A 20,526-nucleotide genomic window follows, 5' to 3' on the forward strand; every position below is an offset into this window, starting at 1 on the left:
TAGAAGTTCATCAATGCAACAGCCACGACTGTGTCAGATGCCAAAATATCTTCATCAACATTGTCATCTATTTCATTCTCATCAGGATGTGGAAGTACATGGGTATTTTAGAAAAAAAAACATGTGGACCTCCTTTTCAATAATCATTGAGAATGCTATGAAGTACAGGTATTAGTGGAAAACGCAGCATTCACTTCGAATTCTTCACATCGGGTACCAAGTCAGGATCAACAATATCATCATGAAAATAGAGTTAGCATGCCGAATGTTCCAAATCTTGGACACTCCTTATTTTTAATATTTCTCGGTAAATAAACAAGTTAGCGTTAGTTTATGTATTTCAGTCTCAAGGTAAACCTCTTCGGAATAGCTCATAAAATAGTTACAACATATACTTACGTGATATTTTAGCCATGACGAAAAATAGAAGGCGCTTTGAAGATGGAGGAGAGCACGTTGTGTTGCGCATTAAGATGATGTCACTGACGCTCTAAAAGGTAAAGCTGCACATAACCTGTTTTAAAGGGACATGTAACTTGTGCCGCATCACTTCCAATCGGCACTTGAACTGCTACCTTTCATTTTCTCTATAAGCATTTATCTTTAGTGTACCAAATTTGGCACAATCGTCCATAAAGGGTTAAAGAAGTTTCTAGTGTGTCTGCCTGCATCTGTTGCAATATCACAATTTCCAAGATGTACAACTCGGAACTCCTTGTGACACTTGATGCAAAAAGCTATAAACCCATCGAAACAGAACACAATTGATGAGGAACTAGGTAAAATGATTGCAGAGAAAGCACGGCAACTTCACTCGGATATCGTCAAGAGGCAACCTGGAAGTTCGTCATCGTAAGCGTCGTACAAGGACGATAAAGCCGCTAAAAGCTTAAAAGGAATCATTCCTCAAGATGTTTCCTCTGGGAAATTAATGTTTGGAATACTCATTTTTTGCCTTACACACGCTTTCTGGGAACCAGTTACGTTCGTAAGCCAAGGTGTCACTGTAAGTGGTTTTGCCTGAGGTATTTACTTTATAGAATGCTACACAACATGCAAATTCTGTCTGGGAATGTGAACCTTTTTGTGCACAACTGTATGAAATAAGATAGCGATCCAATTAAGGCGGCTGTTTTCGCTATAGGAAAGACTTTACCTTTGAATGGAGATCCTTTTTCCATACATTTTAAACTTCACCCCCCCACAATGATTGTCGAACTTACCTGGCTGGATTCTGTGCCGATTCCTGGCAAATCCTGTACAGAACGGCGCCTCTGAGGCTCACACGTGGCTGTGAACATAGGAAAAACATGGACAGACGAAAAAAAAAATACAATTCCTTTTAGTATGTGTCCTACGTAGTGCATGACCAAACAACAGTGGTTGCATTGGTACTGTCAGTTTAATAAAAACAAAAAAAATCACAACTTTTGTTTGAGATTTTGGTGTGGACCAGGATGTAAACCGCAGTATTTTCCGAATCATATGGCGGACCATATTAAAAGGCAGTGTCAGTTCCGGTTGCTGATTCTGTATTTATATCTTCTTCTTTTCTTTTGGGCTTTTCCTTCAGGGGTCGGCACAGCGAATCAGTGTCCTCCATCTAATCCGGTTTTGTGCATCCTCTTCTCTAACACCATTGGTCTTCCTCTCTGTCTCCTGCCTGGCAGTTCAAGGCTCAGCATCCGTCTCCCGATATAGTCTCTCTCCTCTGGACATGGCCAAACAATCTCAGTCTGGCCTCTCTGATTTTCTCACCAAAGCTTCTAACATGAGTTGTCCCTCTGATATATTCATTCCCGATCCTATCCAACCTGGTCACTCCCAAAGAAAACCTTAATATCTTCATCTCTGCGATCTCCAGCTCTGCTTCATGTCTTGTCTTCAATGACACTGTCTCCAGTCCAAACATCATGGCTGGTCATACCTTTACACCTTTCCTTTCATCGTAGCTGAAACCCTGATGTCATACATCACACCTGACATTTTTCTCCAGCCGTTCCAGCTTGCCTGGACAGGCTTCTTCACCTCTTTTCCATTGCTCTGGACAGTTGACCCCAAGTACTTAAAATCATCCACCTTCTTTATCTCTTCTCCCTGTGGCATCACTTGTACTCATTTACACACACATATTGCGTCTTGCTGTGACTGATCTTCATTTGTCTCCTTTCCAGGGCATACCTCCACATCTTTAGTTTCTTCCCCACCCGTTCCCTGATCTTGCAACAGATCACAATGTCATCTGCAAGGATCATCGTCCAAGGATATTGTCTAACATCGTCTGTCAGCCTGTCCGTCACCATAGCGAATAAGGGGCTCAGAGCTGTCCGCTGGTGAAGTCCCACCTCTGCCTTGAATTCCTCCGTCACACCGACAGCACACCTCACAACTGTCTTACAGTCATGATACATGTCTTGCACCGCTCTGATATACTTTTCTGCCCCTCCAGACTTCCTCATGCAATGCCACTGCTCTTCTCTGGGCACCCTGTCGTACGCTTTCTCCAGATCTACAAAGATACAATGCAATTCCTTCTGTCCTTCTCTATCAGAATTCTTAAAGCAAACACTGCATCTGTTGTATTCTTTTTTTTTTGGCATGAAGCCATACTGCTGCTCACTAATATTCACTTCTGCTCTAAGTCTAGCTTCAACTACTCTTTCCCTTAGTTTCATTGTATGGCTCATCAACTTTATTCTTCTGTAGTCACTACAACTCTGAACATCTCCCCTTTTCTGTATTTATATGTATTGTATAAAACGCAGCATGTTTTTAAAAAGGGAAAAAAAGAAGCAAAAATGAGTCTGCCTGAACTTGATGTAGTGATGTTTTTTTTAATCATTGTGAAATCCATCAAAGTCGTAATCTTATGTGTCCGAAATGAACTTGCCTGTTCTCACAACTAAACTTTCCCAATTCTCTTGCATCATTCTAAGAGTAAGACTTGATGTCATCTTCCAAAAACCCTCACAAGAAACTGTTCCCTTGTGCACATCATAACCCTCATCACTTGGCCAGGTCCAAATGGGGTGTTGAAACTCACTCATCAGGCCTGTATTATTTAGTGGCCCATCCATTTTGAAGAAAATATATGACTTGTAAGTGAATCTTATGGTCATGAAAATACTGTACGTTACTGGCCAGTTTAACGGAATCTGCCAAATGTAATTACCGTACATAAAGTGTTAAATGATAGTTACTGTCTGACATCTATCTTCACCTCTAATCATTGCAACCTCTCAAATAAAACGAGAGGATATAGTCAATCAGTGCAGAGTTAGGTGGAAGAGCCACAATTTCTTTTTGTCTTCAATGCATAAAAGCCAGGCCAAGCAACAGTGCGAAAGACAAATGAATGCTTTATACACAGGATCTTCTACCAGCAAGTCAGTCATGTGACAGAAGACAACAACCAAGTTCAAAATCAGAATCAGAAAGTCTTGAATCGTCCCACAATGGGGCAATTTGCAAAGTGAGAAATTTGCAGGTAGAATTGTTATCAAATGCAATCGTAAAAGTGATTTGTTAAAACCGTCCCGACAAAGCTAAGAGGCAGCTCTGTGTGTGCAACTGCAGGACACGCTCATAAATATTCTTTTTTCCCTTCTCAATGACTCTTGAATTCCATAATCAACCCTTTTCACAAGACGTAACCCTAGTCGGGGACTGACAAACAGGAGAAGAATGAGGCATAGCAGAGAAACCCAAGATCATAACCAAAACCAATGAAACCCAATTAGTGGGAGCCTTAGCAGTCCAGCTTATACCTGTGACGACGATCTTGGGAACATCCAGAATGGTGCCAAAAGATGCTGTTTTACGATGGCCTCGTTTATACTGCGGGCGTGCTGCAAAAACATATACACATGCATACAGCTGCATACACAAACAAGCATGCAAAGTATGATAGACTTGAAGCCAACTGGACTGGAAAGGCAGGGCAAGACACATGCAGAGTTTACTTTTTGCAAGGGCAACATGAATCCCATTCATTCCAGATGCTGTGAAGTGGCAAGGTCTGTCAATATTTGCAGCTAAATATACATATTTTCCCCCTTCATACAGGTCTGGGCTCGGACAGGCCTCCCTTCAATACCATTGTTCAAGTCTAAAAAACAGTAACAGTGTAAAACAAAAATCTTACTATTTGTTACCTGCAGGGACTAATCCTATCTTGGGCTCCAGCTCTGACAGGTCCGCACTCATTCGTTTATTGTCGGAGGATGTCAAGCCCTGGGTTCGAGCAGGCAGACTCTCAAAACTACCCCCCCTGGAAAGAGGCAACGTCCTCAAAGGGTCTCCCTGAATGACCAAAATTAAAAGTTACTTAATCTGTAGCTGCTTTGGTCAACACCCCTTCCAGATAAAAATCAAAACTAAAACTTCAATGTGACTTTACCTTTGGTCTGAAGTGAGGCGCAAACTGCGGTGTGATCTTAATTGTGTCGCTGCTTCCTTGAGAATCACTACGCTCAATGTTTGCATCACTTTTGTTACCGGTGCTGTCCACATATGAACCTGTTTTCCAAAAAGAAAAAAAACATCATATCAACAGATTCCACTCATCCAAAATCATTTGATATTTGCCAACATAAGGAAAACAAAGTATCATATTTTATATAGTGCAGAAAATACCGTACCTCTTCAACCCCATAGCCAATCAAGACAATGCTAAAATATACAGTGATACCTCGGTTTACGAACCCCTTGGCTTACGAACTTTTCGGTTTACGAACGTTGAATTTATGAAAAATTTCAGTTGCCATACGAACTATTTCGGGATACACACGGAGCTGCCACAGTGAGTGATGTGTCGTTCGCGAACGAGCCCGTTCTCCTTAAAGAAAATGGCACAGCCGGCTTGTTTTGGTCCTCTATTCCCCGCCCCCAGTCTTCGGTTAAAGCCACGTGATAGGTCAAGAACGCAGCAGCGAAGGGAGGTGGTTTAAACATTAAAGAAACAGGCAGACGACAGAGTAACAAAATGGCTAGAAAACAGTGACATTTGGACTTGTTTCAACTTTGATAGTTCAAAGGCAGAGTGTAGACTGCAAGGTTAAAATTCCCATCAATCAGACTCCACAAATAACCCCCACAAGCCATCTGTACACTTGATGCAAAAAGCTATCAACCCAGCTAAACAGAAAACAAGTGATGAGGAACTAGACAAAATTATCACAGAAAAAGCATCTACATGGTGCTTTTTCTGTGATAATTTTCATTAAGTTTGTTTTCATTAAGTGTTTAATGCTGATGAAACCGGTCACTCCATCAAGCCATCAATGACCATCACAAAGGTAAATAAAATGACTTTATTATAAAGTACAGTTTATTTCTTTAATTATAATACCATAGCAAATTTATTATACATAAAATAATGTAGATTATGTGTCGTTTTAAGGCTTAAAAAATAGAAATTTATGTTTTATGGGGACCTGTGAACGGATTCTTCTCATTTTAATGGTTTCCTATGGGAAATTAATTTTTGGGATACACACTTATCACGTTTCACACTGGCTGGGAACCAATTAAGTTCGTAAACCAAGGTATCACTATATACATACATACATACATACATACATACATATATATATATATATATATATATATATATATATATATATATATATATATACAGTAAAGTCTCGTTATATCGATATTCAAGGGAGTCCGAAAAAATATCGATATAACCGGGACTATCGATATATCCGATCCTGCGCCGAACTGCATTAAACAAAAGCCACCAAAAGAGGGCAGCCAAGCGCCATATAAGAAACGGAGCTGGCCATTCGATGTTCCCCCAATGTTGCCTCAAAATGGCACATATAATTATTTAATGATTGTAAACATGTATTGCTTTAATCTTCAGAACTACAGTGTATTTGAAACATATTCATAACTGGATGTGTAACAAGAAAGCATATTATCCGAATCTGAAGCCATTGTTTGGATTCACAAGCAATGCAAGACGTCTTGGCGTGAAGTCATTTTTATTTGCATTTGAATAAAAAGTGACATCGTCTGTCCTTTAATACACAGTATGGAATATTAATAATTTTCAAAATCATCGCACTTCAGCAGACAAAACAAGAAACATTGTTGCAAAAAACGATTGCATTCATATACAGTACAGTGGGCATGTACATAACACAACAGGGAAACTGCAACGCTTACATCTTACTGTATTATGTATACAATTTATAAAGGTCATCAATCTTCTTCTGCTTCCCATTTTTACCTTTGAACACAAACACTTCAATCTCGTCTGCTACACACGAGCTAGCGTCTGAAAATGAAAATGGCTCTGCTACACGGGTGCTGGGCACGTAACCAAGTCACCTGACCAAGTCGACCAATGGCGCGACTGATGGCGTGACACGTAACCAAGACACGTGACCAAGTTGACCAATGGCGCGACCGATGGCGTGTCACGTGACAAAGTCACACGGCCAAGTCGACCAATAGCGCGACCGATGGCGGCTCATGTGACCAAGTCGACCAATGGCGCGACCTCATCTAGTTATGAATATGATTCAAATAGTTCTGAGGAGGAAAGTGTAAATGTTTGCAATCGATTAAAGAAGTACTGACGATACACGGTTCAGCTTTCATGGCTTCCCTGCATCCCTTTTATATATACAGTAAAGTCTCGTTATATCGATATCGGATATATCGATAGTCCCGGTTATATCGATACTATTTCTATGCACGCACGAAGAAAATTACATGCAAACAGGGTCGGATATATCGATAGTCCCGGTCATATCGATATTTTTTCGGACTCCCTTGAATATCGATATAACGAGACTTTACTGTATATATATAAAAAAAAAATCCTCGTCTCACCCACCATGGGTGGTGTCTGTCCCCATTTCAGCTCGGGTCCTCTACCAGAGGCCAGGAAGCTTGAGGGTTCTGCGCAGTATCCGTGCTGTTCCCAGCACTGCGCTTTTCTGGACCGAGATATCCGATGTTGTTCCCGGGATCTGTTGCAACCACTCGTCGAGTTTGGGGGTCACTGCCCCGAGTGCTCCAACCACCACAGGCACGACTGTCACCTTTACCTTCCAGGCTCTCTCCAGCTCCTCTCTGAGCCCTTGGTATTTCTCGATTTTCTCATGTTCCTTCTTTCTGATGTTCCCATCACTCGGGACCGCTACATCCACGACAACGGCTTTCCTTTCCCCTTTATCTATGACCACGATATCTGGTTGGTTGGCCATTACCATCTTGTCACTCTGTATCTGGAAGTCCCACAGGATTTTTGCTCGGTCATTCTCCACCACCTTGGGAGGTGTTTCCCATTTTGACCTTGGGGTTTCCAGTCCATACTTGGATTGTCTCAGGTGCCTCTTTGCACAACCTACACCTTGGGTCTTGTCTGGTGTGGTATATCCCTGCCTTTATGGCTCTGGTGTTCAGGGCCTGCTCTTGGGCAGCCAGGATGAGTGCCTCTGTGCTGTCCTTTAGGCCAGCCCTCTCTAGCCACTGATAGGACTTCTTGAGATCAGCCACTTCTGCTATGGTTCGGTGGTACATCCCGTGTAGGGGCTTTTCCTCCCATGATTGTCCCTCTTCCAGCACCTCATCCTCTGTTCCCCATTGACTGAGACATTCTCTGAGTACATCATCCGTTGGAGCCTTCTCTTTGATGTATTCATGGAGCTTGGATGTTTCATCCTGGACAGTGGCTCTCACACTCACTAGTCCCCGGCCTCCTTCCTTACGGCTTGTGTACAGTCTCAGGGTGCTGGACTTGGGATGGAACCCTCCGTGCATGGTGAGGAGTTTTCGGGTCTTAACATCCGTGGTCTGAATCTCTTCCTTTGGCCACCTTATTATTCCTGCAGGGTATCTGATCACTGGCAGGGCATAGCTGTTTATTGCCCGGGTCTTGTTCTTGCCATTGAGCTGGCTTCTGAGGACTTGCCTCACCCGCTGGAGGTATTTGGTCGTAGCCGCTTTCCTTGTTGCTAATTCGAGGTTGCCATTGGCCTGTGGTATACCGAGGCGCTCTTAGCATACAGCTTGATGTCATCCATGTAGAGGAGGTGACTGATCGTAGCTCCATTTCTGAGGCGGTATCCATAGCCTGTCTTGGCGATTATCTGGCTGAGGGGGTTCAGTCCTATGCAGAACAGCAGTGGGGAGAGTGCAACACCTTGGTATATGCCACATTTGATGGACACTTGCGTTAGTGGCTTGCCATTGGCTTCAAGTGTGGTTTTCCACATCCTCATCGAGTTTGCAACGAAGGCTCTCAGGGTCCTGTTGACCTTATACAACTCCAAGCATTCATTGATCCATGTGTGTGGCATCGAGTCATATGCTTTCTTGTAATCAATCCAGGCTGTGCACAGGTTGGTATGTCGGGACCTGCAGTCTTGAGCGACTGTTCTGTCAACCAGCAGCTGATGTTTGGCACCTCTAGTATCTCTACTAATGCCTTTCTGTGCTTTGCTCATGTATTGATCCATGTGTCCATATATAAGGGATGCAGGGAAGCCATGAAAGCTGAACCGTGTATCGTCAGAGTTCACTGTATGGCTTTTTTATTAAGTGTTTTTTTTTAATCATGCATTATGCTCTGTATCCTAATTGGCAATGGGACTGTCAACCAACGTCAACAAGTTGCCGCACCTCATCGATGCGCAGCTTGTCTGGAAAGTTTCTAATTAATTTAGAAGATATTTAAAGATGCAAGAGAACTGTACTAAATAAAATAGCATTATTATTTAGCAATTTAGATTAAAAGATGCAACACAGTTGTATTCAATAAAATACCATAATTCTACAGCAAATAATATTTTAGGTGATAAATCCATTATCAGAGAGCAACAGATTACAAAATTAGGGTTCTGGCGTGTAAAAGTCTAATATGGTATGCATCGTGTTAAAGGGAAATAAGTTTTACATCTGGCCGGATGAAAAATATCTCCACGCTTATCTCAGACATGTGATAAACGTGTCTATGTGTACATGGTATCACATGAAGTGAAACTTATTCCTGTACCTGTGCTAGTTGCAGAGTTGCCCTGCCCATCATCTGAATATTGATAAGGCGTTTGCAGGGGTTCTTCAGATCCTGGAAAGTACTGCAAGCAGACATCAGAGGCCATAAGTAAAGCGTAACATTTATTGTTCATCCCAATATTCATATCAATCCCACATCGTTGTACAACTTCAGATGTTGGAATGTAAATCGTCCAGTTTATTGACGATAAATTAGCTAGCAGAATAGAACGCAACAGAGGTCTTTTCAATCTCTTGCCAAGGTGCTTCTGCCTCACTCCAGTAAACTCCGGATTTCTCTTTTACTGGGCAGGCCCTTCATCAACGTCAACGCATTGGCCAGGTAATATGTTGATCCACTTTTGTGGACCTGCTGGTATTGGATAATTCCACATCCCGTAGGAGTAATTACATGTCCTCGACTGTGTATCACCGACATGGATTGTCTCAAACGCAAGTCTTAAAAGACAACAGACACCATTTTTTTGTTTCCTAACTGACATCAGAAAAACGTTTTATAGCATCTAAAATACCCAAAACATGCAAGCTGATATTTTTAGTAAAATGCAAAACACCAATAAAAATGAGTTAGTGTCCCAAAACTACTTCAAAATGACCTCAGAAAGTTTCAGTTTCAGAAGGTCCTGTCCCCTTGTACGTCAGTGACGTCATGCCTTGCTCGAGAATTAAAACAATGGCTTCAGATTCGGACACGATGCTTTCTTGTTACTCATCTAGTTATGAATATGATTCAAATAGTTCTGAGGAGGAAGGTGTAAATGTTTGCAATCGATTAAAGAAGTACTTCTATATCAATTCGAGCCCTCAGAACTCCAATGTAGCTTCCCAGGAAATGCACAAGATGGTGCCCAAGCTCCGTTGGAAATGGGCTGATTTGTCTGCAGGGAATTTGTGTCAACTATTATCAAGTAGTAGTCTTGGTGCAACACACAATGATTCACCATCGCGTTATGTATGTGTTTTCCTTCTAATTTCACCATCAACACGGATCAACACGACACTGGAGCTCTGGTGCAGCCGTCACAACCTGGAGCTGAACACGCTCAAGACAGTAGAGATGATCGTGGACTTCAGGAAACATCCATCACCACAGCTACCCCTCACACTATCCAACTGCCTGGTGTCAACCGTTGAGACCTTCAAGTTCCTGGGAATCACAGTCTCCCAGGACATAACGTGGGAGGTCAACACCAACTCTATCCTAAAAAGGCCCAACAGAGCATGTACTTCCTGAGGCTGCTAAAGAAGCACGGCCTGCCACAGGAGGTGCTGCAACATTTCTACACGGCTGTCATCGAATCCATCCTGAGTTCTTCCATCACTGTTTGGTTCGGGGCCGCCATAAAAATGGACAAAATCCGACTTCAACGGACAGTTAGGACGGCGGAAAAAATTATTGGCACCGCCCTACCCACTCTCGAGGACTTGCACACTGCCAGACTCCAAACTAGGGTGCATAAAATCATACTAGACCCTCCGCACTCTGCCCACCACCTTTTCCAGCTACTCCCCTCAGGCAGGCGCTACCGAGCCATGCGCACCAAATCCAGCATTTAAACAGCTTCTTCCCCCAAGCCATTAAGTCTTTGAAGAGTAGCCCAAATGCAATTGTATAGTGCCTATTTGCATTTTTTTTGCTGATGATACTTGATAGTGTTTTATGCACATTAGTAAACATATGTTATTTCATGTTTAGCTTAGTACACATTATGATTATTGCACGTTTTAATTTAGTTTACATAGCATTATCAAGCATATTAGTTCAATAGTTGTTGCAACAGGCAAATTCAGTCTAAGGCCCTCCCAACACTGAGTTGTTCGTAGCCGATTGAACGGAAGATTGACTTGTCCACAACTGATTGGTCAACAGACTGTCGCGGTATTCTTTAAACTGAGCCTGAAGAGGCAGACGGGGGTTCTTCTTTGTCCAGCTCCAACTATAGATGTTTCTCACGATTGTTACTGAATAAAGTAGTTTTTGCTGTGTACCAACTATCGACTCAACTGGCATTTCATCAAGAAACTCGACGATGCAGCATGCGTTAGAGCAGTGTGTGCCGCAGCGTTGGCAGTTCAGTCGTCAGCTGAACTAGTACTTTTTCATCCCACAACACTGATGGTACCATACCCGCTTGACTTATTGATTACAGGCACGAAAATGACCTTCTTGTCACCAGCACATTTGTCTATCATGACAACTTTGCTGGAACAACCACACATAACTGTTGAGAGGTGCAATAGCATTAACCCAGCGACACTTGTACCTCTACCTGTTGACGGAGAACCACATTCATGCGTTGACAGAATAAATGAGAACTGCAAACCACGACCAGACTTGAAAGACACACCTTTACCTGACAGCATCTATCTGTACGTTGACGGCTCTGCGTCTAGGTCAGATGCAGGGACTAACAGGGTAGGCTATGCTGTTGTGACCGATTGAAAATTATTGCTGATGGCTCATTACCAAACACGTATTCAGCACAAGCAGCAGAAATTGTTGCATTGACTGAAGCGTGTAAATGGGCGGAAGGAAAAACAGTGACGATTTTTACAGACAGTCAATGTGCGTTTTCCACACTTCACTGCTTTGCAGCTCAGTGGAACCGCAGAGGAATGACTACATCGAACGTAAAATCTGTTGAACATGCAGATTTATTGAGAGGCTTATTGAAAGCTATCCTCCTTCCAAAAAGTGTAGCTGTATTCAAATGTGCAGCGCACACGAGGGCTAATGACAGAATTAGGTCAGGTAATGCAGGAGCAGATGCAGCCGCCAAGAAGGCTGCTCAGACTACTTTCAATTTGGTAAATCAAGAAATGCGTGAATTAGTGCCTACACAAGTTTTGAAAGACATGCAGACAAAATCCGAAAAATATTTGTGGCTTGCCGATGGTGCTAAGCTAGTTGATAAGCTGTATAAAATAGACAAACTATGTTTACCGAGAAACATGTTCCCTATGGTGGCTCGAATGAGCCACGGTAGGTCACATGTATCAACAGGGGGCATGGTGTTTATAGCAGGGAAAGTATTCCATTTAAGCAGAGGTTTCAATTCGTATGCAAAAAACTTTTGTCGGAGTTGTTTGATTTGCTGTAAACACAATCCACAAGGTAACATGCGACCAAAAAGAGGAACATTTCCACAGGGGTCACACCCCTTTGAAGTGGTCCACATGGATTTCATTGAACTAAACACAAGTAATTCTTATAAATACTGTTTGGTGTTAATTGATTCATTCACCAAATGGGTGGAAATTGTGCCTTCAAAGAAATCCGATGCATTATCCATTGCAAAAGCATTATGCAAACATATTATTCCAGAACATGACATACCAAGAATAATTTGGAGTGGTAATGGGCCACATTTTGTTCATGACGTAATAACCAAAATTTCTGAACATTTAGGTATTAAATTAAAGAACTACTGTGCATATCATCCACAGAGTGCAGGATTAGTTGAAAAAACGAATGGTACGATAAAAAAATCGACTTAGAAAAACTATGGAGGCAACAGGCAAACCCTGGCCTGAATGTCTGTTTTTGGTTAAATTATACATGAGAATAACACCCACTAATAACGGCTTAACGCCTTTTGAGATCTTGCATGGCAGACCTTTCATCCTCCCATTATGGGAAGGTGTGCCCTGGCAAGAAAATGAATCAGATCCAGGCGCTTTGTTGGCAAAATGGTTGTGTGAAATGTTTACAACAAATGAGGTCCAGTCAGCATGTGTACTGCCGCAGTCCGTTCTGTTCCCTCCACAGGAACACAGGCTGCTGCGCCCCGGAGACCAGGTGCTGATCAAGGCGATCAAGAGGAAGTCCTGGTCTGCACCAAAGTGGGAGGGGCCATTCACCGTGCTGATAACAACGCCAACTGCCATCAAGATCGCCGAGAGATCTACCTGGGTGCATCAAAGCCATTGCAAAATCGTTCACCAACCAGATCCGGAGCAGGTGGAAGAGAGACGGAGCCAAACTACTCAATAGCCATGGGTTTGGTCCACATCATCTTGCTGTATGAATTAGTGGAGGCAATTCAGATGACGCACGTAAAGCCTCCCATTCCATCAGCCTGCGAAACTCCACCCTTACATCCAATGACGGCAGAAAAGTGTCCAAGCATGGCACATCCTGTAGCCTGCTTTCCACTAGAAGGTGCAGGAATTGTGTCATTTCCCCTTAGCGTCCTCGTGAACGAAGCACGACAAGATGGAAGCAATTATCCTCAAGAGTTTTGGTACGCTCGTATCAAGTCCGGGAAGGCTTGGACCACTGGTTGGGATTCCGTTGTGGTCCGTTCTAAGCCTAACACAGAATGGGTTCGAAATAGCTGTGCCCAAGAAGCAAAATGAATCGTCGTCAAGATAGCTCGAGGGAACTGGTTAGGAACAGGAACTGGAACTGGTACAATGACTGATATCCAACTCGCTATCATAACTCATGATGTTGCAGGATGCATGGACTTGAGACTCTGTCCTGATTCCCGTGAACATCACACTGGTTTTCCCGTAACTATATGCATTATGTCATCTTTGACATCACCAGTCGTGACATCGCCGTTCCAAAATAAACCGCACATCAGACTGACAGCCTATGTTGAAATACCTGCCAAAAAAGCCCAAAATTCAGGTGTCATGGACGCATTATATCAACCGTTTGCAAGAGAAAAACATGACTGGAATCCATTGTTATCAAACACGTGGTATCGCTACGCTACACTAATTGCTAAACAAAATAGGAAAAGTAATTGCTTTGTTTGTTCGTATATGCCACATTCAGTGTCGCAACAACGAGTGCATTCAAAGGTATTTGGAGATAAAATGGCTCGAGCTGCATATATGTTAATATCTTTGCATAAACCTGATCAACATTTTCCAGTTCTTCGCAATGCTTCGAGAGGAGAGATTGTTCCAAGTTTAGATACCATTTTGGAAACTGAAAATCAGGTTATGACCGAGATCGGATTGCGATTACCAGTATGCGTTGCAATATACGGTACAGGTCAAAACTTAGGTTTTATAGATGAGGATAGATGTTTATATGTGCTACCGTTAAACACCAATGTCACCATCTTACCCGTATCTTCACATCTTTGGTGGTTATGTGGTTGGAAAGTATATTCTTTTATTCCTCCGAGAGCCTACGGTTTGTGCGCACCTGTTACTGTAACCAAAAATACTTTCATCGTTACCAGTCGTCCAGCGCACCATCATGTGAAAAGAAGAGTGTCGTTTAAGCCCCATGATTCGATCTGGGGAACTGATGTTCCAGAACAATTCAAACACCATAGCACGGGAAGTAAGGTAATGTTAGCTCTTTTTCCACAAATTGGAGTGGCTAAAAACATGCAACGAATTGAAACAATTGACTACAGGTTTCAAGTGTTTGTAAATGCCAGTTTGGAAGTAGATGAAATGCAAAACACTGAAATTGCAGCAATTAGACAAATGGTGCTGCCAAATAGAATGGTTTTGGACCTTTTGACAGCCCCACAAGGGGGCGTCTGTGCTATGGTGGGTGACACTTGTTGTACGTACATACCCAAAGAAGCGAATTCCATAAACATGACTGATGCTTTGTCTGTTGTCAGGGATCTCAGAGATGCCATGGCCAAAGATCACCGGCCTGATCAACCGTGGATCTTTGACGGGCTCTTTGGGGGCCCTTGGTATCGACTTTGCTCAGAGTGTTTATCCCTTTCGCAATTGTGATTGTACTTATTTTCTTAGTCATTGGTTGTATTATTCCATGCTTAAGAGCAACGCTAATGAATATGATAACTAATTCCCAGGTGAATTACGCAGGTTTTGTATCAACAAATGCGTGAAGGGGACCCTGTGTTGTAGCTAGGAATAGTACACCATGGCCAGAGTGTGGTTGCTCCAACAAACAAAAGCAAAAAAAAAGAAACGGAGAGCCGAGAAGGAGTTTTCCTCATTAAAATTTAAAAACCCTCACAAATGGAGAGGTTACATATCACAGCAGCAAAGTTGTGATAGAGGTTTTTCGCCTTCTCCGTGGTGTTAGTTAGATTAGGTTAGATAATATTAGATCATGTTAGATAGATTAGATTAGATGAGTAAAGCAAGAATAAAGAATGGTTCCCTGTGCAATTAGTATGACGTGCATGCATGAAAACTTTTGGAAATGTATGAACTGATGTTTAAATGTACAACAGGAGGGAATGATAGTGTTTTATGCACATTAGTAAACATATGTTATTTCATGTTTATCTTAGTACACATTATGATTATTGCACGTTTTAATTTAGTTTACATAGCATTATCAAGCATATTAGTTCAATAGTTGTTGCAACAGGCAAATTCAGTCTAAGGCCCTCCCAACACTGAGTTGTTCGTAGCCGATTGGACGGAAGATCGACTTGTCCGCAACTGATTGGTTAACAGACTGTCGCGGTATTCTTTAAACTGAGCCTGAAGACGCAGACGGGGGTTCTTCTTTGTCCAGCTCCAACTAGAGATGTTTCTCACGATTGTTACTGAATAAAGTAGTTTTTGCTGTGTACCAACTATCGACTCAACTGGCATTTCATCAAGAAACTCGACGAAGTCCGAACCAGATGAAGATAAATTAATTTTACCCAACTAGCGCAGCGTGTTCGACCGGAAACAAATTCCTTGTGTGTTCTACATACTTGGCAATAAAGATGATTCTGATTTTCAGACCAAACAAAGTACCCTAAATGCATTGGGTGTCGCTTTTTCGGTCAGGGACGTTCCAGAAGTGACATCACGTCAGGCATCGTCATCAACTTGAAAACAAGACTTACTGAATATTCAGCGTGAGTCTTAAAAATGTAAAATATAGCTATATGCCGTGGAATCTTTGTAAAATACGCTCAGTAGAAGTCATTTGAAGTGATTTTAGAAATTATGGACACAACTTGTCCGAGGGCGTCGGTTGTCCTTTAAGTGCAAGACTGACGCATATTAGCCATAGAAACTTCCAAACTTTTGTCATCATCCCGCCTTATCTACAGAATAGGTTCTATTTCACCTCCAACTTCCTGCATGGCTGTGATGTAAGCGCATTGTGTGTGCTTGCAATTATGCTTTTGCAATAAGAACCAATCTATTCAAGCCTTGGAATATAAATTCATTCATTCATTCATCTTAACTGCTGATTCCTCGCTAGGTTCATGGGCGGTGCTGGAGCCTATGCCAGCTGTCTTTGGGCAGTAGGCAGGGGACGCAATAAATCGGTTACCAGTCAATCGCAAGGTACACAGAAAGATACAACCATTCTCGCTCACACACAAACCAAGGGTCAATTTGGAGTGTTGAATCAGCCTGTGATGCATGTTTTAGGCGCATTAACCTTGCAGTTCATAGGTAGCGAGTTCATTTCCAGCTCTGGCCTCACTGTGTGATTAATAATAATAATACATTTCATTTAAAGTGCCTTTCAAAGCTCTCATGGACACTTTACAGTCACAGACAAGCATAGGCACAATAATAAATAAAATACAATCACAAATAGCATACAATAAATAAAATACAGTTATAAATAGAAACAAGAGAAAGAGCAGAACAGAAAATGTGATTTTAAATCGGTGGGTTTTGAAGGTGGGAAGAGAATCAATGTTACAAATGTTGGGAGGAAGTAAGTTCAACAGTTTGGGGGGCAGAGCAGCTGAAAGCCCTGTCCCCCATCGTGCTGAGACGGGCAGGGCGGGCATACAGCGGTTTGTTTAAAAAATGTGGTTTGGGGGCGGGCGTAAATAGTGGCTAGAATCGTGGGACTTGGACCAGAAATTTGGAATGCAATGCATTCAAACGAACACGTTTCAGGGAGTGAGACTGGGACGACTTTCCAAACGTCACGACAAAAAATAGCTAGGGCACCTCCACGGCTACGGCGAGGTTTGGGAATACAGTATACACAAATCCCGGAGGAGTAGAGGCATTTAGCTGCGAAAAGTCACCAGGAGTTTGTGTTGGGGTAATTCGCTATACAAACATCTAAACATCGCTTTCTACGTTTTGGACTTCCTGATACGTCATATCCTGCCTTCCCTTACATGATGTCGCATCTACATTACGTCACATCCTATCGCGTCACACACCATGCGCCACGTATAAATGCTCTCCCATTGCGTTCGTCTCTCTCTCTCTCCTCTCTGCCTCCCTCCTTGGCCGACACCGCGATGTCTCCGCTCTCTTCAAGATTAAACCAACTTTCTGTTCAACACCTGGCTTCCTGATATCAACCATCCTCTGCCATCAACACCCATAGAAGTAAGGAATCAGGGACGCACGATCAAATTAAAACCCATTATTATTGGTGCCTGGAGACTCCGGGTCCTAGCTGATGGCTTCGAGAGGGGGGAAGGAGTGGGCCATGTGTTGCTTCCAGTGAACGAAGTTCTCTTTTTCTTTCGAGAGTATTTGGAAAGAGTGGGCCGTCCCTCCCTTCTTGGTGTCCGTCGTTCAGGGATTGTTTTTACGGGTGAGTTTCACCGCTAGCATGCAGCTATGTTGAGTGAATGTATTGTGGAATTCTTTCGGCCAAAAGTAATTCTATTTACGGTTAATCTGCGTATCTTTGGCTAGTAATACGAATTTCGATCGAGTCAAGGCGGACCATCCTAATTCGAGCTGATGTGCGGAGTTTTCGCATGTGACTGATTCACGCCATTTCGGGTCGAGAGACAGTCTGCTGCCGCGCCGCCGGCGGACGTATTGTAAGATGGGGAAAGTTCCAGCAGGAGATTTTTCAGAAGGGATGAAGTACTGGAAGTTCGGGCGCTAGGGCTGGCGAAAAATTTATTTATTAATTTGGAGCCAGACGATTTATGTGTTCTTTTTTTGTTTAATTGCAGCTGCAATAGATCGTGGATTACCGTAACATTAATGCATTCACCAACACTAGCGCGTGGTCAGCTTTGCTAGCGAGTCAGTGCCACGGGGCTTCCAGGGGACAGTCCGTGGGGACAGAGAGGGGTCAGCTGAGGGTGGGGCGTTTGGAGGAGCCGTCTTTGTGTGTTTCTATGTATATGTAAGTCTATGTGTGCTTTTGTGTTTGTGTGTGTGCATGTATGTACACGCGTTGTTTGAGCGTATACGTTGACAGCTGGGTGCCTTGGGGGTGAGATTCGCTATAACAAAGGGACGGGGGGGGGAAAAGGGAGCGGGCAGCCCAGCCCACTCCTCCTCCTTTCTTCTCTGCTCTAAAGGGGTGGGGGGAAATTCATAGCCGCATTCTCAGATCGGCAAATTGATTCGTTCGCGAATAGGTTAATAAACGGAAATAAAATGAATAAAGCGCTTGCGTTAACATTCACAAATGTATTGTGCAAAAACATTGTTCCTTTCTGCATGAAATCTGCCGCGCAGTTCTCTTTTCTCCTTTCACAGGAGAGAATGTGCCCTGGGGAAAGAGCCTTGTCATTACAAGAGGACTCGATGGGGGTGCCATGCAGACGACTATCCTGTCTCATCGGGAAACCTGTCCAACCATGCCAGCTCAACATCTCCATGAATGACATAACACTGTTTTTTTCCCATAGCTTTTTGATAAATAACATCCACTTGAAACAAAACACCGAATTAAATAGGCAGGCAAATTAGACTGAGTGAACAAATAAATGAGCCAACAAACAAATGAATAAACAGTGGCCGAACTTGAGTGAATTTGAAGGCATAAGTAAAGTATTTTTGTTAGATTGGATAAAGTGTTTTCACTAAGAGAATTGAACACCTTGAAGTCAGGATTCCAATGTTTTTGTCTGCGATCGGGATGAATAATTTTGAAATCCTGATTTGGGCGAATGCAAAATGATATGGAAATTGTATAAAATGACAGTTCAATTGGAAAAAGTGAATAAAAGAGTCAGTAAATTATGCTAAATGACAGGAACATTTATCTTGAATTGGATGGAAATTGGCAAGGTAAATGTTGCTTGATTCGCTGGTGATTAATTACTTAAGAGATTCACCAGTTGATATTGTGGAACTTTTCGTGAGAGAAGAGTTTATAGATTTATTGAAATAATGATTGTGACATGATCATTACACTTGTTTTGACCTGACAATTGTCATCCCCCTTAAGTAACTGAACAGATGATTTGATTCATATATACGATATACATACTGAATTTGATGACGATAACAAATTGGATGAGATTGTATTGCAAAATTTGATGACAAAACTTTTTTTCATTATGCTTTTTGTGCAGATTGTGTGAACCCCAACAATTCGCAAACAGAGCTGGGATATGATGGTTGAGAAATTGTTCAATTTGCAGGACGAATTGATGAATTGTGAGATGCACAAGCCATTTGCATCCACCCATCCTGTAATTTTCTAGGCAGACGCTGCTGAATCTCAGTCGTAGCATTGAACTGCATTTTGATTCTTGATGTCTTTGGAAACAAAATGTAATCTTTGTTTCAATTGCCATAGGAGATCCGACAAATGAGAGGCCGCAACGGCTGGTGGGATGCACCTGCACAACTAGAGTTGGCACACCCAACTAATGATTTAGGATCAATGACAAAGCCCCGATTGATAATAGTTTTGATATCCAAAGGTGTAGACATTCAGAATGCTGTTAAAATATTTCTTATCCAACCATCTAGCGAGCGACGAATTGTGACAATTAGGCTTGATCGCACGAAAAATATTCAACGTTGGAGATGCGATAGCGGAAATCCAACGTTTATTAAGACAGCCGCAAATGCAAAATTATCTTCTGGCTGCCTTTGCGTACAGTGATGACATTTGTCAGTTCAAAAGTAGTTCATAGTTACGACTAAAAAGGCAGGGTAACCTGTCAAGGTTGATTTGATTACGAATTACTATTATTATTATGAATTAAATGCAGTGCACATTAAAGTAATTGACTGCGGTGCACACTAAAGGAATTTCTCGCCGGTAAGAATGAAATTGACGGATAAGTTGAGTGGGTGCCGGTGTCAATCAGAGATTAAGGCGAAATCAGGTATTATAATGTATAGGGCTTCCACGCTAACCAGCTTCTTTCAGAATTGGGAGAAGGAGATTCTTCAGAAGGGAAGAACTCCTGGTGCATCCGTGCCAGGGTGAACGGAGATGAAGCTGGGTTGCGCGGAAGGATGTCCTATGCAGAAGCGAAACTGACTGTCAATTGGTGCCCTCCAACTGAATGTCAAAAGGCGAGTATGATGACCATTTACGCAGATTGCCATAATGTTGCTGACCATGTCAACTTGTGCTAAAGAATTGTGGAAGGTTGTCCTCCACCCAAGCAATGTGTCGACATGCCAAAATTTGGCCTCCAAATTTATGGAACAATGATTGACAAATGGTTTTATACAAATTGATAATCTGTGCAATGTCAAAGATGGATCGTGTTCCACGCAAACACGTTCCCAGTTGGCAAATTGAGACTTTTGATGTCTCAACAGGGGGGAGTGACGATAACTCAGATCATCATCACCAAAATTTTCACTTTTGGTAATGAGTGATGTTGGCTGCAACGTCAT

General features: G+C 42.4%; 1 protein-coding gene across 3 annotated transcripts in view; it reads right to left on the reverse strand.

Moving 5' to 3' along the window:
- The window catches only part of map3k7 (mitogen-activated protein kinase kinase kinase 7), a 54,162-nt gene that overhangs the window by 19,200 nt on the left and 14,436 nt on the right, over positions 1-20,526 (reverse strand). For 2 of the 3 annotated variants that reach the window (XM_089021501.1, XM_089021500.1), the window contains exons 10-14: positions 9,014-9,095; positions 4,400-4,518; positions 4,155-4,302; positions 3,768-3,848; positions 1,224-1,291 (exon numbers count right to left, since the gene is read on the reverse strand). In XM_089021501.1, coding sequence (XP_088877627.1) covers positions 1,224-1,291; positions 3,768-3,848; positions 4,155-4,302; positions 4,400-4,518; positions 9,014-9,095 — 498 coding nt within the window. The remainder of the gene's footprint in view (positions 1-1,223; positions 1,292-3,767; positions 3,849-4,154; positions 4,303-4,399; positions 4,519-9,013; positions 9,096-20,526) is intronic. The other variant, XM_089021502.1, reaches the window with a different exon arrangement.

Source organism: Hippocampus bargibanti, linkage group LG19 (genome assembly GCF_051943395.1).
Source record: "Hippocampus bargibanti isolate YZ-2025 linkage group LG19, ASM5194339v1, whole genome shotgun sequence".
In the NCBI taxonomy this organism is placed as follows: domain Eukaryota; kingdom Metazoa; phylum Chordata; class Actinopteri; order Syngnathiformes; family Syngnathidae; genus Hippocampus; species Hippocampus bargibanti.